This window comes from Microcebus murinus, chromosome 6 (assembly GCF_040939455.1).
Source record: "Microcebus murinus isolate Inina chromosome 6, M.murinus_Inina_mat1.0, whole genome shotgun sequence".
Classification (NCBI taxonomy): Eukaryota; Metazoa; Chordata; class Mammalia; order Primates; family Cheirogaleidae; genus Microcebus; species Microcebus murinus.
This window is the reverse complement of record NC_134109.1, coordinates 68450085-68475871: the sequence shown is the minus strand read 5'-3', so window position 1 is coordinate 68475871 and position 25787 is coordinate 68450085. Positions and strand designations below refer to the sequence as shown.

Genomic DNA, 25787 nt, shown 5'->3' with positions numbered 1-25787 from the left:
ACCCCATGGGGTAGATACAATTAATACTCCCATTTTGTAGATGAAAAAAATGAGTCATGGGGAGGTGAAGTAACTCGCTGAAGGTCCTATGCAGCCACTAAGTGACAGGCTGGATTTGAATGCTGTCTCCTGGGCCCACTGTCTTGACCACCGCACTCACTGCCTCTCATGCAAGTATATTCAATTTGTTGTTATCCTCCCAATCTATGGCCTCTCTCTCTCTCTTTTTTTCTTTTTTGAGGCAGAGTCTCACTCTGTTGCCTGGGCTAGAGTGCCATGGTGTCAGCCTAGCTCACAGCAAACTTAAACTCCTGGGCTCAAGCGATCCTCCTGCCTCAGCCTCCCAGGTAGCTTGGCCTACAGGCATGTGCCACCATGCCTGGCTAATTTTTTTCTATATATTTTTAGTTGGCCAATTAATTTCTTTCTATTTTTCTTTCTATTTTTTTTTTAGTAGAGACTCGCTCTTGCTCAGGCCGGTTTCACACTCCTGACCTTGAGCTATCTGCCTGTCTCAGCCTCCCAGTATGCTAGGATTACAGGCGTGAGCCACCGCGCCCAACCTATGGCCTCTCTTTTATTAATGCATTATATAGTGTCAGTTCAGATTTTTCCATTTTAGTTTGTTCAGATTAAGATGATTTACAAACTAAAACTGATTTTACCTCCTTTGGGTCTAAGAACCATTCTCTTGGTCCTGATAAATTTTGGCTCAAATGCCATACTCTCTTTTCCCAAGGAGTGCCATTTTCCCCTTCAGCTAATAAATGGTGCTATTTCCTAGGTCTCCACATGCTTGCATTAATAGATGGTGAAAGATGAAGCAGCAGAGCGCACAGGGGTGGGATTGTGAGGGACCGCATTTCATTTTCATGGCCACCGGGAGCCCTCGAGGGCTTCAGCAGTGAAGTTCATCTGGATGGGTCACTAAGGCAACCCCAGCGTTAAGAAGGCATTGAGTGGGGGAAAAACTGGCAGCCAAGGGGTCAGTTAGGAGGCTTTTATAGAAATCTAGCTGAGAGATTGGTAGTTTGAGCCAGAGTAGGTGGAAAGAAAGCAATGGGTGGGGAACTATGGATGCGACTGATTGAACATGGGGGTTATGGGAGAGGGAAGAATTAAGGATAATGGTCGGTGTTTGGTTTGGGCAACAGGGAAACTCCATTTACAGACACAGAGTAGAAGGAGGGAGAACAGATTTAGGGAGGAAAGACTGTAATTTCAGGTTTTAGCATGTTGACGTTAAGGTGGAATATCCAATGTATGAGTCTGAAGTTTAGAAGGGAGATTTTCTTTTCTTTTTTTTTTTTTTTGAGACACAGTCTCACTCTGTTGCCTGGGCTAGAGTGCCGTGGTGTCAGCCTAGCTCACAGCAACCTCACACTCCTGGGCTCAAGCAATCTTCCTGCCTCAGCCTCCCAAGTAGCTGGGACTAGAGGCATGCATCACCATGCATGCCGGCTAATTTTTTATATATATATTTTTTAGTTGTCTGGCTAATATTTTTCTATTTTCAGTAGAGATGGGCTCTCCCTCTTGCTCAGGCTTGTCTCGAACTCCTAAACTCAAACGATCCGCTCACCTCTGCCTCCCAGAGTGCTAGGATTACAGGCGTGAGCCACTGCACCTGGCCAGAAGGGAGATAGAGATAAAAACAAGGTGTAGGGCTGGGCGCGGTGGCTCATGCCTGTAATCCCAGCTCTCTGGGAGGCGGAGGAGGGAAGATTGCTCAAGGTCAGGAGTTCAAAACTAGCCTGAGTGAGAGCGAGACCCCGTCTCTACTATAAATAGAAAGAAATTAACTGGCCAACTATATATATAGAAAAAATTAGCCAGGCATGGTGGCACATGCCTGTAGTCCCAGCTACTTGGGAGGCTGAGGCAGGAGGTTGAGGTTGCTGTGAGCTAGGCTGACGCCACGGCACTCACTCTAGCCTAGGCAACAAAGTGAGACTCTATCTCAAAATAAATAAATAAATAAAAAAAAATAAAAAAAAATAAAAATGACGTGTAAGTTATTGGCATATGGATGGACACTTGTGCTTTTGAGGCTGTGTTAGTACCAAGGAAATTCTAGGGTGGAATCTTGAAGAAAGCCAGCATTTAAGAGAGGGGCAGAGGTAGAAGATCCTGAAAAAGAAATGGGGCGTGGGCAGAGAGGTGGAGGGGAAGCCCAGGGAACGAAGCAAGAGAAGTGGGGGCACAGAGGCTCCTAGAAGGAGGGCGTGGTCACAGGGGCAAATGTTATGGAGAGTCTGAGCAACAGGAGAATTAGGAAGCAGTGTTTGTCAACTTCAGTGATACGGAAGTTGTGAGTGATGGCCAAGGGCAGTTTAGGTGGAGTAGTGGAGGCTGTGATCCACTGCTGGTTAAGAGGTGAGCAAGCAGCACCCACAGACATTTGCACTAAGACTCCTGCAGATGACACTAAGGAGCTGCAGGGGCATACAGAGATGAGGGTAACTGTATCTACAATATTTCCATACTTCTGTTTTTTCTTTTAGATTTAAGAGACTTGAGCTCTTTAACTTTTAACTGCTGAAGGGAAGGAGTGAGTAGAGAGGAAAGGACAAGAGTATGTTTGGAGGAAATGGGATCCATGGCTGGTGGAGGAATAAGATAGCTGCCTTGACAGGAGGAGGAACTCATCTCCCGCCCAGCCAGCTGGGAAGAGGCAGAGATGGGCAGGAAGGTGAGTTTGTGGGTGTGTGGTGGGCAGGGCTCGTGCCTGGCATTTCTGTGTTGTTAGTGAGGTAGAAAGGGAGGTTGTTTGCAGCTGACGGTGGGGTAGAGTTGGTGGGGCAAAGGTTTAAGGAGAGAGCAGAAGGCTGCGGTTCGATCCTGGGGAGGATGAGGAAAGAAGCTTGTAGAGGAAACCAGAGAAGTGCTTGGAATATTGAGGACCAGGTGTGGCTGAGGACATGAATTTCGATCCATGGTGAATCCTGCATGAACAGGACTTTTCTCTGTAGTAATCGGCTGCCAGGACACGGGCACAGGGGAAGTGGACAGTTAGATTCTATTCTTAGGATTCATAAAGTCTGAGGAGCTTTTGGAACCTAGAGAGAAACACTTAGCACCACCACGTATGCTTTATTTATTGTTTAATTATGTGCTTCATAAACCTATTTAAGCAAAAATTGTATAAACATTTAAACACTATATAACCAACAAATCAAAATCTATATATTTAACAAGTCAAATTATTTAAACATTGATTACAAACTTAATCAAATTCTCCTAAATATTTCAATTAATCACCAGTCTAATAGGTCAGCTTCTCTAAAAGCTTCATTTTGGTAAAGCACACACATTAGAAGGATTATAAAATTTATGACACCTACACTTAAACTCATTATAAAAATGAGTTTCTAGATCCAAGAAATGGACATCATCTCAGTTTGGACCAATATTCAAAAGAAGAATATTATCTCAGCGCAGATCAAGTTTTGGGTTGTTAAATGGTGAATTCTTGGTTGGGACTTGGAAATTAGTTCACCTTCTAAAATGATTAAAACCTGAGCTGGTATTTACCTTATATCATGGGAATTGTTTAAGCCCTCCATATTCCATGCATTTCGTGTATTATAACTGGATGCCCTTTCTCTATATGATGTCATCTTTAAATTTAATGACTATGATATGCAGATGTCCCAAAGATGTCCATACTTTAATCCCTGGAAGCTGTGAATATGTTATGTTACATGGCAGAAGGGACTTTGCATATGCCATTCAGGTCATGGACTGTAAAGTAGGGAGATTATCCTGTATTATCTGGGTGGGCCCAATCTAATCACATGAATCCTTAAACTCATGGAACTTTGTCCACTGAAGTCAGAGATGTGTGGCAAAAGGGTAGGCCAGAGAGGGACTCCACCTGTTGCTGGCTCAAAGGTGGGGCGAGGGAGGGACTTCAGTCCTACAACCATAAGGAACTGAATTCTAAATGAGTCTGGAAGTGGATTCTTCCCCTCCAGTAAGGAAGGGAATCCTGCCTACACCTTGATTTTTTTTTTTTTTTCTATTTTTTTTTTTTTGAGACAGAGTCTCGCTTTGTTGCCCAGGCTAGAGTGAGTGACGTGGCGTCAGCCTAGCTCACAGCAACCTCAAACTCCTGGCTCAAGCAATCCTCCTGCCTCAGCCTCCCAAATAGCTGGGACTACAGGCATTCGCCACCATGCCCGGCTAATTTTTTGTATATATTAGTTGGCCAATTAATTTCTTTCTATTTATAGTAGAGACGGGGTCTCACTCTTGCTCAGGCTGGTTTCGAACTCCTGACCTTGAGCAATCCGCCCGCCTTGGCCTCCCAGAGAGCTAGGATTACAGGCGTGAGCCACCGCGCCCGGCCTACACCTTGTTTTTGACCTGTGAAGCACTGAGCCCGGGAATCCGGTCATGCTCTGCGGGATTTCTGACCTACAAAAACTATAAGATAAAGAGGTGTTGCTTTAAGCCCACTGTTTTAAGTTTTTATTAATTTGTTAGACAGCAATAGAAAACTAATACAGTAACTTTCATGTCTTTATTTACAAATTGATCTGGTCTATTTACATTTTGAAAAACTTCGAGTTGTCCTCCCCAACATCCAATCTCCCCTTCTTCCTTATTATAAAACTCCTAACTTTTAGCTGGACATGGCTTCCTGGAATAATGACCATATTTCCTAGCCTCTCTCCCTGGTGTGGTGTGGTCAGGTATGATTAAATTCTATCAGATGACATTCAATCAGAAATGTTGAGTATACTCTTCAGAAAGCTTCTTTAAAGAAAAGGGGTGTGCCCTTTCCCCCTCCTCCTCCTTGGGGGCTGTTAGGCTGATATAATGGCTGGAGCTCAAAGGGCCACCCTGGGTCATGCAGTGGAATGCTAAAGGTGGCAGAATAGTAAGAAGGGAGACTGGGCTTTGGTGATCATAAACCCGCCATCTGTCCCTAGACTCTATTTGCACATTCTTCTATGTGAGACAGAAACTATCTTGCCTTTTGTCAAAGCTATTCTTATTTTGGGTTTCACTGCTATAGTCAAACTTAACCCTAATCATTTAGCCTTATTAGTGTCTCTTTATAATTAGTAGGGTAATACAGAGGCTTTATTTTCTAGGAGAACAACAATCAAATTTGAGCAGTGAGCAGTTGTCTTTTGGACATTTGACTAATTTATCATCATCTTGTAATGCATTGTTTGACTGTCTTTCTTCCTAATTGCAAAGTATGACCAAATGGTGATGTTCAGTACCTTTCATTCTTGGCATAGTTCCAATTTTTTTTTTCTAGAATTACTCATAGTTCTCTGTATCCACCCCTCCTTACTTATACAGATAAAGGAAAGTAAATGTACCTTGCAAGTAGACAAAATATCTACTATATTTATGCTCTTCTACTTATCACAATTGACTAAAAATAAACCCATTTTATTCACTCTTCTTCACTCAATATATGAATTACCTTTTGGCACATTTATAGTGACTTTTTTCTTAAGGAATATCATCATAGATTCATAGAGTTTTAAAATTCACCTGTTCCAATTAACTATATTATTATCCTTTAGATGATAAAGTTGTTAAAGCATGTCAAGTGGGAGGCTCTTCAAATTGGTTCCTTTGTCCTTTCAGCTTTACACTGTACATTTAAAAGTACCTTTGCTTTCCATCATCAACAACATGTTCTAGGCTTAGAGTTATTTAAGGCATACAGCTATTCTCCAAGGAACTCTAGGTTTTTTTAAAGGTGACTAATATTTGAGGCAAAGATCCAGGTGCTAAGAATGCATATTGAATTGTTCCTGATGTTTCTATGGTACTTTAGTGACAAAATTTGAATAATTTTTTTTGTTTGTTTTTGAGACAGGGTGTCACTCTGTTGTTCAGGCTAGAGTGCAGTGGCATCATAAGAGCTCACTGCAACCTCAAACTCCTGGATTCAAGTGATCTGCCTGTCTCGGCCTCCCGAGTAGCTGGCACTACAAGTGCATACCACCATGCTTGGCTACTTTTTCTACTTTTTGTAGAGATGGGGGTCTTTCTATGTTGCTTAGGCTGGTCTTGAACTCCTGACCTCAAGTGCTCCTCCCACCTCGGCCTCCCAAAGTGCTGGGAGTGCAGATGTGAGCCACTGCACCTGGCCTGTTTTTTTTTAATCACAAAGTCACATTGGTACTTCCTATGTAACTCAAACATTACTAAATGCTTTTTAATTTGACTGTAATATACACTTTCATATTTATTTTCTCTAGAACATATCTGCTTGTGTCCTGTAACCCCTGATCAAAACTGTAAAGGTATCCTTTCTTTAGTGATCCTATAGTATCTCATCGACCATCATTCTCTACTTACTTTATTGATACATTCATCCATGCTGGGCCAATGGGACAGTGGCATAAGATGAGAGAGAGAGAGTTTATGATACTAGCAGGAGAGCAGTTGAAGTGGTGAATCATGAAATCCCAGGTAACAGGAAACTTATGAAGGAGAAGATATAGCATGGATCAGGAGAAAGAATAGAGATGGTGGAAACAGGCTGGAACAGGCACAGTGAAAGTAACTGGGTGAGAGAGCTGGGGAGGAAGGAGGTGGCAGAGTGTGGAGTGACTGAAGTTCAGACTTCCAATGTGGAGCAGTTGTAGGAAGTGGCTAAGCAAGAGGATGCGTGGTCACTGATGTGTTCCATGGTCTATGTGTGACCTTCTACCCCCACCTCCAGCTCTGTATACCCACTCTCAGCTCTGCCCTCAGCCAGAGCAAACACACACACCCAAGTTTCAGATGGGGAGGTAAGGGCCAGAGTCCATCTGGGACATGTCACACAGGGACAGCCAGGATCCCTCCCTGCCAACTACCCCTCTACACATGTGGAATGTTTACCATGATCAGGCTAGGCACATCCCCTTCTTGCCTCACCAGCCTCAGACTCAGGCTACTTTGTGGCCCTCCCTACACTTGTGCTTGTGGCTGAGCCTCCCGCCTTAGCCCATACGGTGCTGGTTCAGTTTCTGACAGTGCTGGCGGAGAGCCGGAGATCTGTGATGCTGGCACTCCTCACAGGAAGAAGCCTGCAGGGTATGCTAAGGCTAGTCCATCTGGGCCCCTGTGGGGGCCTGTCAGGCTCACCTGTGCCACCTGTCCCCACATGGCACTGAGCAGGAAGCTGGGGTGGGGAAAATGGGAAACAGGAGGAGCAGAGATTGCAAATTAGTACAGGCCTCCCTACCTGCCAAACGTTGCCCTGATCGGGGGCTGCAGGGATGAAGAGATGCAGCAGACAGCTGGAAAGGCAACTAGGAGTGGGTGGGAAGGGCCAGATTCTGAGATGCCACAGACCTACTCTTTTCTACTATTAACCTTGGGTGTTTGACACAGGGTCCCATGCAAGGAGGTGGGATATAGGCAGCCAGAGGGAGCCTCTCTCTTGCCCCAGAGATGCTTTTTCTGGAGCAGGAGAGGGCAGAAGGCAATGGTCAGAGGTTGGGCTCCCATCCTTGAAAGGCCTGGACCCTCAGAGGGGGAAGATGAGGAAGCCAGAGAAGCTTGAGTATTTCCAGCCACCCAGCAGATTCCCTCGACGCAGGCGCAGGGACACTCGGTCCCCCGGGTCCAAGGGCAGTAGCACAGAGCTGGTGGCTGCCTCCCGGGTCACATCAGGGTCATTGGCAAAGGCTGAGATGACAGGCCAAGTGTTCAGCATCAGGCTCACCTGGGGAGGGGAGCCCAGTTAGCACCCATCTCCCAGCCCTTAGCCCAGGACCCTCACTATTCCAAGGGCTTCCTTGGGGAACCTGGAGCGTAATGGACCCTCCTGGAAGGGTTGAGTGGTGGCTAGCCTTTGACGCCAGACATTCTCCACACTCTGCTAGCCAGGCCTGTTCCTCCCCTGCTCCTGGCCCCCAGGACATGGGTGAATGGAGGGTCTGCCTAGAGGTCAGACGGGCTCCACTTATTCCCCCTCCTCTCTCCTGAGCTGGGGATGGGGCCCAGCACTCAGATCACCTGGACAGTTTGACGATTGTACACCTTCACCACATGGAACCGGAAGCTGTAGACACCCCGGACAGGGGCCACGAAGGAGCCCGAGGCCCGGTCAAAGCCTCCGCCCTCGTTCACCAGGACCTGGGGGAAACATACCCTGCTGAGTGGGGCTGGGGGAAGCTGGGGCTCAGGGATACCACTGGGATTGGGGCAGGGGCAGTGGGTAAGGAGCAGAAGGGGTGGCAAGTGGGATTGAAGAGGAGTGTATGGATTCGAAAGAAATGTGAGAGGGGCAAGGAGAGGGGTGTGTGTGTGAGTGGGGTGGAGGAGCAACTGGCCAGATTAGAGAAAGATGTAGGGAGCCGTTTTCTCAAAGTCTGAGGATGACAAAGTGGGCTTGGACAATTGGTTCCAGGTCCTTGCAAGGTCCTTCCAGGTCCCCTGGACAGGGTAGAGGGATTACCTGGTCGAAGTAGATGGCCCCACTGGTGCCGTTGCCGGTTTCCCCTGCTGGCTCATGGTGATGGCTTCGCACTGCAGCAAATGCCACTCGTCCGGGGGGCGCCTCTCCCAGGGCTGCTCCCCCAGGCCCCCCTGCAGCAGCTCGTCCAGGCTCACAGACCACCAAGCATTCACCCTCCAGCAGGACAGGTTCTGACCCCTCCTGAGCCCATGCAGCCCCCAGGGCCAGAAGCACCAGGGCCAAAGGCAGCCCGGGGCTGTGTGGGGGACCTGGTAGCCAGTGTGGCTTTGCTCCCAACATGGCCGAGTGGCTCTGCAGACCACAAGTCCCCATCTGCTGCCCCCTTTCTACTCCTATCTGTTTCTGCTCCTCTCCTCAACTCTCCCCAAGGTCACCCTGCTCCTCAGCCCTCTCTAGGTCCCCCTGCACGCCATCTCCATACCTCTCTGTGTCCCACGGCTCTGCCCTGCCTCCCACTCAGTTACTCCTGCTGTCACTGCAGTTCCCTCCTCCTTGGCAGAGCATGAAGTGACAGCAGTTGGGTTTTGGGAGGGAGAGGAGGCATGAAGCCACCCCACAGGAGGGCTACAGCCAGAGCCCCAGGGCAGCCCGTCTGTATAGGACAGCACAAGGCTGGAGGTGGGGGGTGGAGAACATGGGTGTGTGTGTGTGTGTCTTTGTGTGTGTGTGAGAATGTGTGCCTGTGTGCTTGTGCAAGAGACGGCTCCTACAGCCTCTGCCTCCTCATTTCTCCCTTCTTCAAAACTCCTCACAAATCAGCAGCCCTTCGTGGCATCTTTCCATTTGTTCGATGAAAGGGGTGTCCTTGTTTTTTTCCCTACGATTGTTTTGGTGGCAAGTGCTTGGGCCATGAGCACCACTACCTTGTGACCCTGGTCGAGTCATGTTCCCTCTTTGGTCTTCCACATCTTTTTCGGAGGGGACCAACTTTCAGCGAGTGGTTCCTCTTTCCCGGGAAACATCTGCGTAGGGCGCGCGAGAACCCTGAGACCGGAGACGCACGGGAGGGCTGGCGGCAAGCGCGCGGGGAGAGATCGCGGGCCCCCTGGCTGCACAGGCAGGGCGGAGCGGCCGCGCGGGCCGGCGGGGACGCGGGGGCGGGGACGCGGGGGCGGCGGGGGCGGCGGGGCGGGCGGGAGGAGCGAGCGCGCAGCCAGCCTGCGGGCCCCGGCCCCGCGCAGGCCCAGCCCCGGGAGGAGCCGGCTGACTCCGCCCCAGGCCAGGAAGTGACTCAAAAACACTTTGAGATGTGGAGAAGAGAGGTGCCCGTTGGGTGAGGAACCCGGGAAGGCCCGCCCAGATTCGGGCCCCCTCGCCCTTGTCCCCAGGGGTGGAGGCACGGGCGAAGCGGGGGCCCGGCTGGCACGACAGGGGCCGGCGCGACCCGAGGCCGGCGTGGGCGGCCCAGGCGGTAGGCGCGCCCCTCCCCCGCGCCGGGGAGCCGGGGCGGGAGGCCGCGGTGGGGAGCGGACCTGGCCGGGGGCGGCGGCTGGGGTCGGCCGTGGGCGGGTCTGGGCCCCGGGTGGGGCGCTTGACTGGACGGAAGGGGACAGGGGACTGCGTACGGCTGGGGGAGGGGTGGGAGTGGCTAGAATCTTGGAAATGGCAGCCAAGGGGCCTCAGAAGACAGCCCAGTGCAAGCCCCTAGAGAGAATTCATCTTTAAGAAGACGTCTTGGACTCGGAGGTTGGAAAGTAAACAGGATAGGGACTCTTTCGTCACCTGTCCATTCCTTCTGGCCTCCAGACCTAGCTGGAGCACTGCCCATCTCCTTCCTGCTTACGGTTGTGGTCATTTTTCCAAACGCCAGACTCCCATCCTAGATAGACAGCCTTGTTTACCCATGACTTCCTCTCTGGAGAGAAGGCTGCTGCGTCAGAAAAATCTGACAAACTCCTTCCTTAGCCCCAAGATGGATTCAGATGCATGTTACCTCCTGGGGTTGTTTACCAGAACCGAAACTAGGTGCGACCTGTTGCTCACTGGTGTAGGCCAGCTAGTGTAGGCCGGGAGACCAGGATTTGGGTTGATGGGACAGTGAGGTTCAGAGCAGCCTTCTCCCCTTACAGAGCTGGGGGAAGCAGCCATGCCTACCTGGGAGGCTGGCTGCCCATCCCCCGACCGCTTTGCGGTGTCCGCGGAGGCTGAGGACAAGGTGCGTCAACAGCAGCTGCATGTGGAGCGTATTTTCCGCGTGGGCATGAGCATCCTCCCGAAGGACTGTCTGCAGAACCCTCACATCTGGCTGCAGCTGGAGGGCCCCAAGGAGAATGCCAGCAGAGCCAAGGTGACCTCCTCCTCTCCTTGATCCTTCCAGGGAATGAGGACTCCCACCCCCGGGAGCCAGAGGGAGGAGGGGGCTGGGGAGGATCTGACTTCTTGGTTGTCTCACTGGCAACCAGAATGCACCTGAGGTTTGAGGGACTTCCCAACTCTGTATTTGTCTAGAGTTTTGGCTTAATTTCTGTAGTGATGGCACAGGTTCTGCCAGAACGTGGGGACAAATCACTCTGTCCTATTTGGGAGAGTAGAAAGAATCCCATTGCACAAGAAGGCCTCACCAAAGAGTCCACTGAAGGGTGGGAGGCTGGGCTACAGTGCTCCCTTTGGAATCAGGCTGGGGTTCCAATGTGGCTCCACCACCTACCAGGCCTAGTAATCGGAATCTCAGTTTCCTTATCTATAAAATGGGAATAAGAGCAGTATCCACGTAGATATTCCAGGCATCCTGGAACTTGGGGAAGCGCAGTGAGCCTGAACAGATGGCTGGGCCACTTAGAATTCCAGTAATTTCCTTTTTCTGACCTTCTTCCCACTAGGAGTACCTTAAGGGTCTTTGCAGCCCGGAGCTGCAGGATGAAATCCACTACCCACCCAAGCTGCATTGCATCTTCCTGGGAGCCCAGGGCTTCTTCCTTGACTGCCTGACCTGGAGCACATCAGCCCACCTGGTGCCTGGAGCGCCTGGCTCACTGATGATCAGTGGCCTTGCTGAGGCCTTTGTCATGGCTCAGAGCCGGGTGGAGGGGCTTGTGGAGCGGCTGAGCTGGGACTTGCAGCCGGGGCCATCCCTGGGAGCCTCTCAGTGTGCTGGGGTGCTGGGAGACTTCTCTGCCCTGCTGCAACCCTGGGGGGATGCCCACAGAGAGGCCCTGCTGCAGCTGCCCCTGGCTGTCCAGGAGGAGTTGTTGAGTCTGGTGCAGGAGGTGTCCAGGTGTCAGGGGCCACAAACACTTTCCTTTTGGGAAGAGAGGAGCTCAGGCTTGCTGGGTGCTCAGTACCAGGAAGTTAGAACTTCTCCGAGTGAAGGCAGGGAGCCCCTGGACACTGGGTCCATGGTGTGGGGAGAGTCAAGGGGAGTGAGGGGAGAGAGTTATGCTGTGGGGAAGGAGGAAGGGAAACAGAGTGGTCCCAGGGAGATGGATTTGGGGTGGAAGGAGCTGCCTGGGGAAGAGGCCTGGGAGAGAGAAGTGGCTTTCAGGCCACAGTTAGTACCTAAAGGGGCAAAGGAGGTGGGGCCCCTGAAAGGGAAGGCCCTGGGGAAGGAGGGGGTGTCTCAGGAAAGAGGAGGGGTCTGTGTCCAGGGTGAGCCTCCTGGTGCCCATGGCCCCTGTCAGAGGGCAGCTCAACTCCGGGGAGCCTCCCTCCTCCAGCGGCTCCACAATGGGCAAGCCTCACCTCTAAGAGTGCCTAGCCCTCCACCTGCGCCTGAACCCCCATGGCACTGTGGAGACAGGGGAGACAAGCAACAGTCCATGGCTCGGGGTCGGGGGTCTCCATGGAAACGAGGCCCCCGGGGGGGCAACTTGGTGACTGGCACACAGCGTTTCCAGGAGGCCTTACAGGATCCTTTCACCTTGTGTCTTGCCAATGTGCCTGGCCAGCCAGACCTCCGCCATATTGTCATTGATGGCAGCAACGTGGCCATGGTGTGAGTACCTGGTGGGGCTTAGGGTCCTAGGGAGGGGGGATGAGACAGGGATCTTTGTCCACCATGGGACATGTGCTGAGGGGCCAGCACTGTAGCCAGGATGCCAGGCTCCTCCTCTGGGCCCCAGAGTGCTCACCCCTTCCCACTGCAGGCATGGCCTCCAGCACTACTTCTCCAGCCGGGGCATTGCCATTGCTGTGCAGTACTTCTGGGACCGTGGCCACCGTGACATAACTGTCTTTGTGCCTCAGTGGCGCTTCAGTAAAGATGCCAGAGTCAGAGGTAAGTTGGCCTTAGTCTTCTGTGTTCTGGGGTAGGCTCTATCTCCACCTTGAGGTGACCCCTGTGGTGTTCTTCTTTTTCCAGAGAGTCACTTCCTACAAAAGCTGTACTCCCTCAGCCTGCTTTCCCTTACCCCTTCACGAGTCATGGATGGCAAGAGGATCTCCTCCTATGATGACAGGTACTGGCTTCTCTCCTGGCCCCAGGCTTAATATTCAAGGAAGAATGAGGGAGAGAGAGAAACTCCTGACCGTTTCTGCCGTCTCCAAGCCTTGGTAATGGGAAAGAGGCCAGTCATTCCCCCGTGTGCCCTTATGACTGGGTAGGTAAACCTGCCCTGCAGGTGAGATAAGATGGACTGTAGACAACTGTGTATGCCCATTCATCAATCTTCATTCATCAAACTAAATGACACCTCTTTTATCTAGTGCCTTACTATGGAGAAAATACTGGTTTAATGGAAGGATGGGATAGCTAGTGACATAAATAGCTGACAGTTGCTTTCTTATAACCCGAATTTCCAAACATGTAGAGAAACTCCTCCAACATTGTAGAAAAACCAGAGTAAGCATTCAAAATAACAAGTAAAATAAAGAATCACAATCCATGAATAATAGGACTGTACAAAACATAGTATAGTAAAAAGATGACTGGACTTAGAATCAGAACATCTGAATTTGAGCCCCAAAGTTGCAGTATTCATTGATTTTGTGGACCCTCTTTTAGTGAATTAACCCTTTTTGTCTCAGGGTCCTGCTCCATTCATTCACCTCCCCTTGTGAATATCTAAAGAAGATCATGTACCTTGAGTGAGGTGAGAGTACAGTGACATTCCTTCTTAACTTTGCACAGGCCCAGTCAGGCATGGCAGAAGGCACTGTCTCCATTCTGTAGATGTGCAGACAGGGATTAAGAGTGCATAACTGTCTTTGCAAAGGACAAATTAGACCTCAGAGCTGCCAGATGGCTTGAATGAAAAACACAGGACACACTTCTGCCACAGCATGCATACGTGGTGTGGGAGATGGGCAGATTTTAAAAGCTAATTAATGAACTTAAAAATTTTATAAGTTCTTTATTTCTTTTGAAAGGATTTTTAAAAGAAGAAAATTTACAAGTTCTTTATTGTTTAGGACATTATTCAGTTTTTGAAAAGTTAGTTTCTAAACCTTAGTCATTTTATACTTTGGCTTTTTAAATACCATTTACTCCTTAACAAGTAAATGGTATTCTACAAAAAGGCAGTTCACTTTCTCCCATTGCTATTCTGTTTTATGATTGGATTTCACAGATTACCAAGATATGGAACCTCCTTTCCACACCAGCATTGAAACAAAATTGAAACTGAAGATTGAGTCAGTTTTAATGAATTTTAAAGGCACATGTCTGTGCAGCTGTGTAGGACCTGGTGGGCAGATAATACAATACAAATTGGGAATTTTGCCCAGTAACAGTGAATAAGCACAGTGGTGCACAGTGCAGACCTCCTGAACGAATGCTGCTCAACAACATACTATATAACATGATAGTAGTAAAATATGTTTAGCCAGAAAATACCTTTTGTATACCATACACATTTATATGTCATTCCCTGAATTTGTTTCTCAGACACTCAGAACCAGACATCTGTCATACCTAATCCTGATTCCCAGTCCCCTCCATACCATACTGTCTTCCATATACCACCCTACCCACTTAGTAGTAGGTGCATGGCCTGCAGGAGGAGGTGGGAATGCTGGGAACAAGACCTGATTCTTTTAAAAAAATTTTTTTTCCTTTCTTTTGAGTTGATTTTTCAGCAAAGGATCTTATTCTTAACTTCAAAGAACCAAAAGAAACTAAAAACTATAAATCAAACTTTATAGGAACTCAGAGGGAAGGAAACCCCCTCCTGGCTAGGGCTTTGTGGGAAAGGAGGGATTTGCAAGTTTTTTACTGATTGAGAAGGATGTGGGATGGCTTGGATCTCTTGGTTTCTAAACCTGTCAAAAAAACCACCACCTACAACCAAATGAGTCCTGTGGAATCAGAATTATTGAAGTGGCACCCAGGCATCTATTTTTTCAAAGTTCCCCTGGTGATTCTGTTCATCAGCAAGGTTTGGAAAGCACCTTTCAGATGGAGGGAATAGTTTGAGAAACATGGAAGTTAGCCAGCACAGGGCATGTTTGGAGAACAGGGTGTCATCTGATCATTGATCATGGCTGGAGTTGAGGGTACATTAGGGAATACTGGGAGAGAGAAGGCTGGAAGGGTGACTTGGAGCTGGGTTCTCGAGGGCCTTAGCTGCCAGGCCTGGGCATAGGAACTTTCTTCTGCAGATAAAGGGCAAGTGTGGAAGAGTTTTATATAGGGGAGGAGCATGCTTTCATGGGGGAGAGCAGGAGAGGCTGGAGGGTGGTTAATGGTTACAGGCAGGATCCCCCACCCCCCCTTGCTGGGAGGCTGTGCGTTATCTCAGCTGCAATATCTGTACTACTAAGGTGGTAATGGTGGGACTGGAAAGGAAAGGAGCAGAGTGGAAGGCTTTTCAGAGGAAGAACGTGGATTTGTGAGGGACTGGTGGCGTAAGGCAGATCTTACTGTCTCCTACTAATAAGGCAAAGTGTTGGGTGAAGGATTGTGGTGAATGTATCGTCTTTATTTTCTCTGTAATCCATGGCACCTGTATCTAGTCAGTCACCTGTACCTGGGTCAAGATGAATGGGATGGCAGATCTCCATCACCAGAAGGAGGTCGTGGGAGTCAGTAACAGTTTGGGGTTGGGACCTTGGAGAATCCTAGAATGGTTGCTGTGGTTTGGGGACAGGTTCATGGTGAAGCTGGCTGAAGAGACCGACGGGATCATTGTCTCCAACGACCAGTTCCGGGACCTGGCAGAGGAGTCGGAGAAGTGGATGGCAATCATCAGAGAGCGGTGAGGGAACCCTTCCCTGAGAATAGGGCATGGACTCAGACCTTTCTCTAAAACCAGTTCTGCTCTGGCCGCCGGGTGAAAACTCTGGAAGGAACTTAAGTTACCTTGGAGGATGGTAGCCAGCAGCTTCTGGTGGTGTTGATCTCAGCTGTGTGGGAGGTGGGCAAGCCCCCTCCGTCCCAGGGACCACACATTCTCTTTCCTTGTCTAGCCTGCTGCCCTTTACCTTCGTGGGAAACCTCTTCATGGTCCCTGATGACCCGCTGGGGCGAAATGGCCCTACCCTGGATGAGTTCTTGAAGAAGCCAGCCAGGTAATGCCCCAGACTCCTGCAGGCAGCCCCTCACCCTGGCCCTCTCTGCAGGCCTGGAGACGTGGGTGGAAGTGCGACCTCAATTTGGGCCAGCTTAATTCTGTAGTAGTTTGATGTGCCTTGGGCTCGCTCTTTATAAGCTTCCTAGGGAAGACTGACACAGAACCTTCTGGCCTGGAGGGAAACACCTGCTTCCTGTTTCCCTTAATCAGTGTGTTTGGTGGAGTTATTTGGAAGGTGGTTGCTTGTATGGATAGCCATTTGTATTTGGCACACCCTCTGCTGGACCATTAAGTAAGGGATTAATTTAGGACTAGAACTGGATCATATTAGTGGCAGGGTTCACCTTTCCTGGTTCCAAAGAACTGTTGGTCTCCCCTTCAGAAGTGGGTTGATGCTGCCGCTCAGTGGTCAGCTTGGGGAACTTCAGGATTGCTCCCCTAGAGCCAGGGATGTATTCCCTCCAGGAAGTTCATCAGCGCTTGTTCTCTTTCTTCTAGGACACAGGAGTCTTCCAAGGCTCACAGTCCTTCCAGGGGCTTCACAGAACATGGTAATCAGCAGCAGGGGAGAGAAGAGGAAAAAGGCAGTGGTGGCATTCGGAAGAACCGGGAGACAGAGCGGCTCCGGCGCCAGCTGCTGGAGGTGTTTTGGGGTCAGGATCACAAGGTGGACTTCATCCTGCAGCGGGAGCCATACTGCCGGGACATTAACCAACTGTCCGAGGCCCTGCTCAGTCTCAACTTCTGAGCCTCATCTGCTTGAGTGGTTGCAGCCCCATCAGCTCTAGCCTCCCCCAGCTCAGCTTCTTGTGAGAGTCTCTCCGCTGCTCAGACCCTGACCCAGCCTCACTCTGAGTTGGTACTTTGGGTAAGGAAGCACCGAGGAAGAACATTTGAGTATGGAGAATGTTTTTGCCTGGGGCACTTTGGAGACAGGTCCATAAAGTGACCTGATCTCACTTGGAGTCAGGACCTCAACCAGCTCTCAAGAGGTTCTACTCAGTCTTAACTTCTCAGCCTTGCCTTAGTATAGGTTTCTGTAAGTCCTGGGGACTGGGGCTACTGGCTCCACCTCCAAGTGAGTTGGGGTGGAAGCTAGGGTGGCTAGAGGTGGCAGGAATCTAAGCCTTTTCTCCCCTGAGTGTTGCTCTGGGTGGTCAGAAGACAGGATGCTCCCTAGGCCTGCCTAGGCTCCTGGGAGTGTGGAGGGAATGCTAGGCCCTGGCTGGACTATAGTGTTCCATGGGCTGGGTCGCAGTGAGCTGGTGAAGAAGGCAGAGGGAGACTTGGCACCTGGTCTCAGCTTTGCTTGCCTGTGACCCTGATTGAGCTGCTTGGCCTTTATTTCTGTCTATAAGCCAGGGGTAAAAATACTTGTTGGGAGGAGAAATGAGAACATGGAGGAAAGCTTGGAGGAAAAGTACTTGGATCAAGTCTTAGCTGGCTGCCTGTGGCTATATAGGCTTCCTAACCCAAACCTCACTTTCAGAGAGATGTTGGTCCTCTGTTTCCAGGGCCCACACCCTAGGTTTTAACACTGTGTCCTCAGTATAACATGCCCTATAATGGCTGCATCCTTTTTGGGCAACCTCCAAAATCCACATTTAGAAAATAGTTAAATTAGGGGTTACTGTTTGCTTTACCAGAATACTCTCAGGGTTCCTATAAATGGCAGCTCTTCTGTTGCATTCAAGTGTTTACAGACTAACAAATGTGTCAGAAAGTCCCTGGTTAGATGCACTTACTGAAGTGTTGAGAGCATTCACCAAATTGATGAAGTCATGCTCTGCGATCGACAATGTTAATGTGATCTGACCCTAATATTTTTGCTACAGAAGACATGCTGCATGAAGTGAGGCACACTTCTGCTTTGTGCATGTGTATATGGGGATGGGAGGGCTTAGAGGTTGAACCAATTGATTCTAGATGAACCAATTCTCTGGAAAATGAGAACTACAGAATCAGAGTTGGAAGGCACCTGATTAGCCACCAGACCAACTCTGCTGTCATATCAGAGATGCTCTCTCCACTCTGATTCCTATAGGTCATTGCCCTGTGTCTGCTTGAAGTCCTGTGCCAAGGAATTTACTACCTCCAAGGTAGTATGTTCCCTATGTGGACAGTAATAATCGGGAGTCCTTCCTTTAGTGCAGCCTAAAATACGCTTTTCTATCACTTTTATCTCTGAGGCCAGTCATTCCCCCAGGAACAACACAGAGCCAGTCAACTTCCTCAAGTCCAATCTGATAAAGAAGCAGGACAGGTGCCCCTGGGTTCTGTTCTGTCTGGGCCCTGCAGTGAGTCCCTGGACAAGATCCTTTTTCTGCCTCCCTCTGAGTGGCACAGGGAGTTGAATACTGCATGGGGAGCAGAATGATGGGGAGGGTCCCCAGGTCCTAGTGTCTTCCCGCCTTCCCCTTTTGGTGATTTTACACTAGCCCATATTGACCTGGGCTGGAGGCAGGTGTATTGGAGACAGGCTGGTCATAGTCCTTGAGAAGAAAGATCGGTTAATATGGCTTGAACTGGGATTGGGAGAACTACTTCTGGTCAAGTTATGGCAGATATCACAACTTTTGACTTTTTTTTTTCCCTGATAGTGTTGAGTTTATAGTTCTTAATTAGTTCCTTGCCCTTTTTACTTTCAGTGATGGTATGGGTGCAGAGGGCAGAGGTATCTTCTGCCCTTTTGTGCTAAGGGCTCTAGTTTGACTGAAGTCGCTATGATCAGATGAGAGGCAAGTCCTAGGCTTCTTATAAACAGGGATGCTGGCTTTATCCTGCTGCAGCTTGATAAACTGGGACTACCGTACCACCGTGTGACTGCTTTATTAATTCACTGCCACTTGGTGACACAGACTGAAGGCAGACCTATAGCTGGGTCTCACCTCTTCCCCGGCTGACATCCTAATGGCACCCTGTGACACGCATGCAGGGTAACTACACAACCCATTAGAAATGGGTAATTTTCTCTTGTCTCTTTTAATTATTATGGGTACATAATAGTTGTATGTCTTTATAGGGTACATGTGATGTTTTGATACATGCATATAATGTGAATCTCTTATCTTTTAATTGCTATCTTTATCATAACCTCATGCCCCGAATTTGTGACCAGCTCTTTTGGCAATAGAGGGACCAGGAAGGAAGAGGGTGAGGAGAGATGTTGCCCATTGTAACTTTCAAAACCCCATGTATGGGAAAGAATCATTTAGGATTCCTTGAAATAAACTTCACGAGAATCTAGGCCAAAGAGATGCTCCAAGGCCAGCGAGATAATTCGTCTTTATTGCTTGAACTGCAGAGTGTTCTCTACACAGCATAAAGGAGAAGAGGGGCAGCAACAAACACATAGAGACCAAGCTTGGAAATCCTTTCACAGGAGTCAAAGAGGTTAAGGCCCCAACCTGATGACATTACTGCCTTGAGACTGTGGACAGTCTGCCAGTTAAACAGGGTAGAGCAACAGAATGGTGAGGGGGAATCCCTAAGAACCAGATGGCTTCACATCTCAAGCAGAAGAGTAGCTGACCCTATATACAGTGTATAACCAGGAAGCCTCTGTGGATGGACAGGACTTAGGCCCTGGCCATGCACTTCCCTAGTTAGGCTACGACTTCTTTCAAGGCAGCCCCTAGCTCTGGGAAGGAATACTGGTAGCCTGCGGCCAGTGTCCGCCGTGGGATCACCTTCTGGCCCTCCAGTAGCATGATGGCACGTTCTCGCCCATAGATAGCTTGTACTGCAATGCTGGGAACAGGAAGGAAGGCTGGGCGGCCCAGGGCAGCACCCAAGGCCTGGGCAAATGCAGCATTGGTAGTGGTGGAGGCTGGAGCCACTCCATTCAGGACCCCCTGTACGTGGTTTGCTTCAAGGGCATGGGTCAGAATGCCCACCAGGTCCCTGATGTGAATCCAGGGGAAGAATTGGTGGCCTGAGCCGATGGGGCCCCCCAGGCCCAGGCGGAAGGGCAGCAGCATGGCACTGATGGCACCACCCCCACGTCCCAGCACAACCCCTAGAGGAGGCGAGAGAGATGGTACAGGGAGGCCCCTGAGCCTCGAAGCAGCTTTCCTGCTCCTCCCACTTTCTCAGGCTCCCTTCTCCTGCCCACTCACTCAGCTGAGTGGAAGGGTATGGCTCTCTTTGGGTCTTTCCATCCTCCCGTCTACAGGTTAGCTAGAAGTGGTGGCATTCTCCTACTCTCTGTAAGCTCAGCTCCCCTGATCCCACCACTCCCCCAAACCAGGGGAAGGAAGTTCCAACACCATCTGGTACCCAGGTCCTTGGTTCTTACCAGAGCGCACTACCACCTGCCGTGTAGAATCTCCAGGGAGCTTGGCTGCAGCTTCCCATTTGGTCACAAGGTTGGAGAAAAAGTCAAAATCCCCTCCTGGGCTGTCCTCATCATACTCTGCTGTCAGGCTGGGCTGGTAGTAAGCTGCCGGTGGAACAGCACTCATTTGCCCTGGTGTCCTTGCTCCTGCCTGGCTCTTTGCACTGGAGGCTCCCCTTGGCCTCACCCTCTTTGGTCCTTGGCATCTCCCCATGTGAAGACAGAGCCATGGATATTTTCCCTTTGAGCTTCTCCAGGACCTGATCTGTTCCTGCCCTGGAGGAACTCTTATCTTTGGTTGCAGGGCTAAACCTAAAGGCTGCCAGAGTATAGTGGTTAAGAACTTGGTGTACCAGGCTGCCTGAATTTTAATCTCATTTGTTCACTCTGTGACTTTAGACAAATTACATAATCTTTGTATGGAGTTTTCACATTTTTAAAATGGGAATGATAGTACCTACCTCATAGGGTTGTTGTGAGGATTAAATGATGTAATATGTATAAAGCACTTCAAATAGTGGTTGGCGTGCACATTATAATTGTTTGCAATTATTTGGTTCCGAGGGTGACATAGAACAATCAGGAACTCTGTTCCTAAAGAACTGTGGTGTGAGAAGCAAGGGACTTTCCCAAGTCCCTTGGGCTTTTCCCTGGCACTAGGAGCAGTGCCACTCCTCCCTCTTTATCTTGAGTCTCCATTTCTCTAAGTATCCAAAGTATAGGAGAAACATGCATGGATCAAAGGCCTAGGAAGTTATTGTGCCTGGAAAAGGCCAGTACTCTGGGGTAAGGGCCTGAGCAACCCTCTCTGTACCCTCTGCCCTTCCCCTGGCTAATGTCACGGTTTGCTGAATTGGGGGCATACCTACACCTGTGACTAAGATCCAGGCCTTGGGGGGTTGTGGGGCCTCGGTGATAGCTTTAGCTAGCATTTGGGTGGTCTCCAGGCGGCTGCAGAGAACCTCTTTTTGGAAGGCTTCATTCCACCTGCAGGAGAAACACAGAAGTAAAAAGCCACTAAATACACCCAAGCACATATCCCTCCCTCTCTCCCTAGGAACTGTTCCATACCCATTTCTAGTAAAACCCTGAAGTGTGTCTTAAGAGAAAAAGTCTATGTCTCCTATAGAGGGAAAAGGCGTATCTTTCTTGGGCATCCTGAGTTATACATGAGGACTTAAGCCAACTGGCTGACTAGGAATAGAGGCAAATGGGCAGAATGAGTGAGTAGTCCGGGATATTGGCTTAGTTTTCAATCCGGCAGCTCCATTATCCACAGCTCACAGGGTCTCCTCAGAGTCAGACCCTCTCCCTCCCACTGCTCTGGAGGCTGTCAGCTTTAGGGCCCAGGCTGACCTTCGGAGAGGGTTGAGGATGTTCTCTCCGGCCAGGTTGACGGCGGCATCGCAGCTGGGCAGCCCGGACGTAGCGAGCTCATCCTGTCAGACAAAGCACACAGTGCCCCTGGCCCCGCCCTGCGCCGCCTTCCCACCCAGCTTCCAGGGAACCGACATACCCACGTGATCCGGCCGGGCCCTGGTTGTCGGGAGACCAGCGTCACTTCGTGGCCCCTGGTTTTCAGCAGCTGGGTTAGGGCTGTCCCGATGAAGCCGGTCCCGCCACCTGATCGGAAAAAACAAAATTGTTTATATTCCCGGGGAGTGGGGCGCGCCCTCAGTCTCCGCTTGTGGCCCCCTGCTCTGGTGCCATCCCATCTAACGCCAGACTTCCGCCCTCTTCCTGTCTCCCTCCCCGAGACGCAGAGGTGACACAGGTCACAGGGGTTAGGGAGGTTCGGCTTCTCGGGCTAGGAGACTGAGGCCAGGCAGCCTGAGCAGGAGACACTGCCCTCCCGGTAACGGCCTCCCAGTTCTCAATCTCCGGCTAAACCCGCCCCCATCCTCCCTCTTTCCCCTCCCTCACCCACAAGCACCCGCATAGCGACCGGGACCTAACGCGCCTGCGCTAGCTTTAAAGCTCGCACGACCTCTGGCGCGACTCGACCTCTCTGCGCATGCGTATTCTGGGAAGCGCCTCCAATTGGGGCGGACAGGAGTGAGACTGGGCGTGGCCCTTCTGTGAGACCTGGAAGGATTTATAACGACAGGTTATATTTCTTTGGGGAGCAAGGTGGCGGAAACTGGCCTTAGACCGAAGGGCGGGGAAAGAGGAGGAGGCGGTGGATGAGGGAAAGTGTTAGTGCAGAAAACCAAACCAAACAAGCAAAACCCTTGACCTAAAACCCGAAGCCACCAAAACCGCAGAATTCTGTTCATTTAGTTTGGTGGGTCATTAATCAAAGATAATCCGTCCACCGGCATTATGGATTCTTTCTTGTTTTCTCTTCTCCCTGTTCCGCTGGATCCTTCCTATCAGCATTTAAACATTCCAGACTTCCCCTCATCTTAAAATTACCCGTCTCCAGCCCTCTTTTCCTCCAGCTAATGTTCTTTCTCTTCACCTTCATAGCTAAACTCCTCAAAAGTGTGGTTTCCATTTTCTATTTCCCAATTCATGCCCATCTGGTTTTCACTTTTATCATTCATTCATTTCCCCTCTCTCCAAGAACACAGATTTCCCATGTGTCACTAAATCTAATGCCATTTCAGTCATTTTTCTTGACCTCTCAGCATCACTGGGTACTTGCTGACTCCTCCCTCCCTTTGGAAATGCTTGGTCTCTTGGCCTCAGTGAAAGACTTTGAGTCTTTCTCCTAGCTCTTTTCAGTCCCTGATGCTTGTTCCATCTCCTCTAAGTTCTTAACGTGTTAGTATTCCTTAGAGCTGGGTCCTAGGACCTTCTTCTCTTCCTACTCTACACTTTCTCCCAAGCTTCTACGCCATGAATTCAGTTACCATTTTTTGTTGCAGAAGACTTCCCAAATCTCCTGTGCAACTCAGATTTCTCCTCTAAAAAATCCGATGTCTGAAACCATGCTGATTTTACTTACCGAATGTCTCCCAGATCCATCTATTTCTCTTTTATCTCTGCCACCATAACCCTCACAGAAGTTATTCTTTTTTGTCTAAATTTCTGCAGTAGTCTCTTAATAGATCTTGCTTTTTCACGTTTCTCCTTTCCAAACTATTCCACACATTACAAGCTGAGTGACCTTTGAAAAACATTTTGGAGGAACACTATAATGGCATATATATTTAAAAACTCCCAGTATAAAATTCCTGGATATGCTGGATAAAATTTAACACACCTCCATTTAAATGTATTGCCAGGTTAACTAGAAAAATAAAGGAAATCTCCAGAGACCAAAAAGCAAAGTGTGCCTGGGATTGAGGCTATGACAGAGATTGTTTTCTTGGGCCAAATTTTAGTCAGGCTTATGAACCTCCTAGGCCCATCTGTACACTTCCTCATAAAATCCAGTTTTAACAAAGAGCCCTACTAAGTCAGTTTAGCAAGAAACCCCCACCCTTGATATCTGATCAGGTATCACCTTCTGTATCTGATCAGGTACCTCATATTCCACTATTCCCCAGGTGATGTCTGATCACTCTGGTGTATCTTAAGCAAGAATCCTGTCTGGTTAGTTTAGTCCAAATCCCCCTTACCCCTGATGTTTCATCTTAGTAATTTTTCATCCACTGACTTTCAACCCTGCTGCTTGGTTATAAATTCCCACTTGCCCATGCTGTATTTGGAGTTTGCTCAATCTCTTTTCCCCACTGCAAGACCATGTTACAGTGGTCTTTATACCTTGTGATGGTCCTGAATAAAGTCTTCCTTATGTTGCGCTAACAATTAGACACACCACCTCTACCACAGTTGCCACCTGGCTCAAGCTAATGCCATCCTTTGCCTGGACCATCCTAAGGGTCTCCTGACTGATTTTCCTTACAGTTTATTCTTCACACAGTGGACAGAGTGATCCTTATAAAAGTTTAAAGCAGATCACATCGAACTTGTGCTCAAAGTCTTCCAGTGGATTCTGGTTTCTGAGTAAAATCCAAAGAACTCACAGTGACCTTCAAGACTGTTGGTGGTCTGGTCCTCACCTGTCTCCATGACCTTGCCTCTTGCCTGGTCTGCTCAAGCCACTTGGACCTCTCAGTTGAGTATGGTGGACCTGCTTCTGCCTCAGGGCCTTTTGCTGTTCCTTGCTTGAAGTGCTCTGCCTCCAAATATCCACATGGCTCTCCCATACCTCACTTCCTTCAGGCCTCTAATAAAATGTTTTGTTAGACATTACTTGACCAGCATATTTAAAATAAGTCTTCTTCCTAACCTCTGGGACTTCCTATCATCTTCATCCTGCCTTACTTTTCATACCACTTATTATCATCTGATGTGTACTTATTAATACTTGCTTACTTGTTTGTTATTTGTCTCCTCTCGGTAGAATGCAAACTCCACAAGAGCAGGTATTTTCTCTACTGTGTTCACTCCTTATCCCTGAATTTTGAAGAGTGCCTTCATTTGTCAGCTGCTCAATTAGTATTTATTGAATAAATGGAAGAGCAGTTGCTACGAGTATAGGCCTTGGAAAGAGATTCCCTGAGTTCAAATCCAGATCTTTTCTTTAATATTGGGTATGACTTTGGGCAAGTTTCTTAACCTCTCTGTACCTTAGTTTCTTTGTTTTAAAATAGCATAACAGTAGTACCTGCCTCATGGGTTTGCTATGGAGACCAATAAGTTAATAGATTTAAATCTCTTAGATCAGTTCATAGCATATAGATTTGATAAATGTCAATCATCATCATCATCATCATCAGATGAAATTACTAGCTGGGGTTTTAGAAATATAAGAAGAGGCAGAATTCTGGAAATCTGAGAGAAGCTAGAGGCTGTAGACAGTGAGGACAGGATTGGTGGAAGCTTTGTGTGGCAGATTGTATTTTCCAAAGATGGCTGCGACACTCTCAGTTTCATATTCTGTTCTGGAAACTTTCACTTCCCATCACGAGGGGGCATGCATGTACCTTCCCTTGAGCCCAGATGGGTGTTTATAACTGCCCCCAGCAATATAACTTCTGAGTCTAGGTCATGAAAATGCCACATACTTTGACATTATTTTCTTGGGATGTTTACTCTTAGAACCCACTCACTGTGCTATGGGAGAGTCCAGCTAGCCCATGCAGAAAGACTACATGGAGAGGCCACATATGGGTGCTCCCGTGTCAGCCCAGCTGAGGTCCTAGCCAATGGTTGTCAACAACTGCCAGATGTGTGAATGAAGATGCCTCTAAATGACACCAGCCCTTGGTGAGTCACACTCAGCCTTCGAGTCTTCTCAAGTAGGGCACCAGACTTCATGGAGCTGAGACCAGGAGTCTCTCCTGTGCTCTGTGTGAATTCCTGAACCTTAGGATTCATGAGAGTAATATTAATACTATGGTTGTTTTATGCTACTACATTTTGGAGCAGTTTGTAGTGCAGCAACAGTTAACTGGGCACTCAGGGTCAACTTTCAAGAGATCAGTCAACAGTACAGCAATTTGATACAGGCAGGAGAAGCCACGCCAAGGCAGGTGAGAAAAATGATCCTCTTATTTCATTGCTGGGTCATGGATTCCTAAACAGGAGATCTGAAATCCTTAGCAGG

The 25787-nt window shown here is 49.0% G+C and overlaps 3 protein-coding genes across 6 annotated transcripts; 1 reads left to right on the top strand and 2 right to left on the bottom strand.

The window, feature by feature from the left end:
• Window positions 1-4511: 4511 nt before the first annotated feature.
• On the bottom strand, window positions 4512-9406 carry CBLN3 (cerebellin 3 precursor). The gene is made up of 3 exons (XM_012756035.3): window positions 8426-9406; window positions 7984-8103; window positions 4512-7690 (listed from the first exon to the last, which is right to left on the bottom strand). The coding sequence occupies exons 1-3, from the start codon at window positions 8756-8758 to the stop codon at window positions 7493-7495; spliced, it is 651 nt and encodes a 216-aa protein (XP_012611489.1). The 5' UTR covers window positions 8759-9406; the 3' UTR covers window positions 4512-7492.
• A 207-nt stretch (window positions 9407-9613) lies between these two features.
• KHNYN (KH and NYN domain containing) lies at window positions 9614-25463 on the top strand. Of its 4 annotated transcripts, XR_012919743.1 has the most exons (9): window positions 9669-9857; window positions 10516-10733; window positions 11266-12377; window positions 12529-12659; window positions 12744-12840; window positions 15469-15576; window positions 15788-15889; window positions 16390-16759; window positions 25280-25463. XR_012919743.1 is itself a non-coding variant. In XM_012756026.3 (8 exons), the coding sequence occupies exons 2-8, from the start codon at window positions 10533-10535 to the stop codon at window positions 16637-16639; spliced, it is 2001 nt and encodes a 666-aa protein (XP_012611480.2). In that variant the 5' UTR covers window positions 9614-9719; window positions 10516-10532; the 3' UTR covers window positions 16640-19170. The 4 variants fall into 4 exon arrangements, 3 of the variants coding, with proteins under 3 accessions (XP_012611480.2, XP_012611479.2, XP_012611482.2); XM_012756026.3 differs by lacking the exon at window positions 25280-25463 and having other exon boundaries at window positions 9614-9719; window positions 16390-19170; XM_012756025.3 differs by lacking the exon at window positions 25280-25463 and having other exon boundaries at window positions 16390-19170.
• On the bottom strand, window positions 19158-22218 carry SDR39U1 (short chain dehydrogenase/reductase family 39U member 1). Its single transcript, XM_012756029.3, has 6 exons — window positions 22151-22218; window positions 21744-21850; window positions 21584-21666; window positions 21093-21214; window positions 20189-20332; window positions 19158-19909 (listed from the first exon to the last, which is right to left on the bottom strand). The coding sequence occupies exons 1-6, from the start codon at window positions 22164-22166 to the stop codon at window positions 19497-19499; spliced, it is 885 nt and encodes a 294-aa protein (XP_012611483.1). The 5' UTR covers window positions 22167-22218; the 3' UTR covers window positions 19158-19496.
• Window positions 25464-25787: the final 324 nt, after the last annotated feature.

What these genes read in the sequence shown, in the direction of transcription:
- CBLN3 (XM_012756035.3), bottom strand. Translation starts at nt 8,758, where the DNA reads ATGGGGACTTGTGGTCTGCAGAGCCACTCGGCCATGTTGGGAGCAAAG. An exon ending in GGGCCATCTACTTCGACCAG is followed by an intron (nt 8,104 to 8,425) that starts GTAATCCCTCTA and finishes TGTTTCCCCCAG; the next exon opens with GTCCTGGTGAACGAGGGCGG. An exon ending in ACAATCGTCAAACTGTCCAG is followed by an intron (nt 7,691 to 7,983) that starts GTGATCTGAGTG and finishes TCCCCTCCCCAG; the next exon opens with GTGAGCCTGATGCTGAACAC.
- KHNYN (XM_012756026.3), top strand. Translation starts at nt 10,533, where the DNA reads ATGCCTACCTGGGAGGCTGGCTGCCCATCCCCCGACCGCTTTGCGGTG. An exon ending in TAAAGATGCCAGAGTCAGAG is followed by an intron (nt 12,660 to 12,743) that starts GTAAGTTGGCCT and finishes TTCTTTTTCCAG; the next exon opens with AGAGTCACTTCCTACAAAAG. An exon ending in ATCTCCTCCTATGATGACAG is followed by an intron (nt 12,841 to 15,468) that starts GTACTGGCTTCT and finishes GTTTGGGGACAG; the next exon opens with GTTCATGGTGAAGCTGGCTG.
- SDR39U1 (XM_012756029.3), bottom strand. An exon ending in GGCCCGGCCGGATCACGTGG is followed by an intron (nt 21,667 to 21,743) that starts GTATGTCGGTTC and finishes TTTGTCTGACAG; the next exon opens with GATGAGCTCGCTACGTCCGG. An exon ending in ATCCTCAACCCTCTCCGAAG is followed by an intron (nt 21,215 to 21,583) that starts GTCAGCCTGGGC and finishes TTTCTCCTGCAG; the next exon opens with GTGGAATGAAGCCTTCCAAA.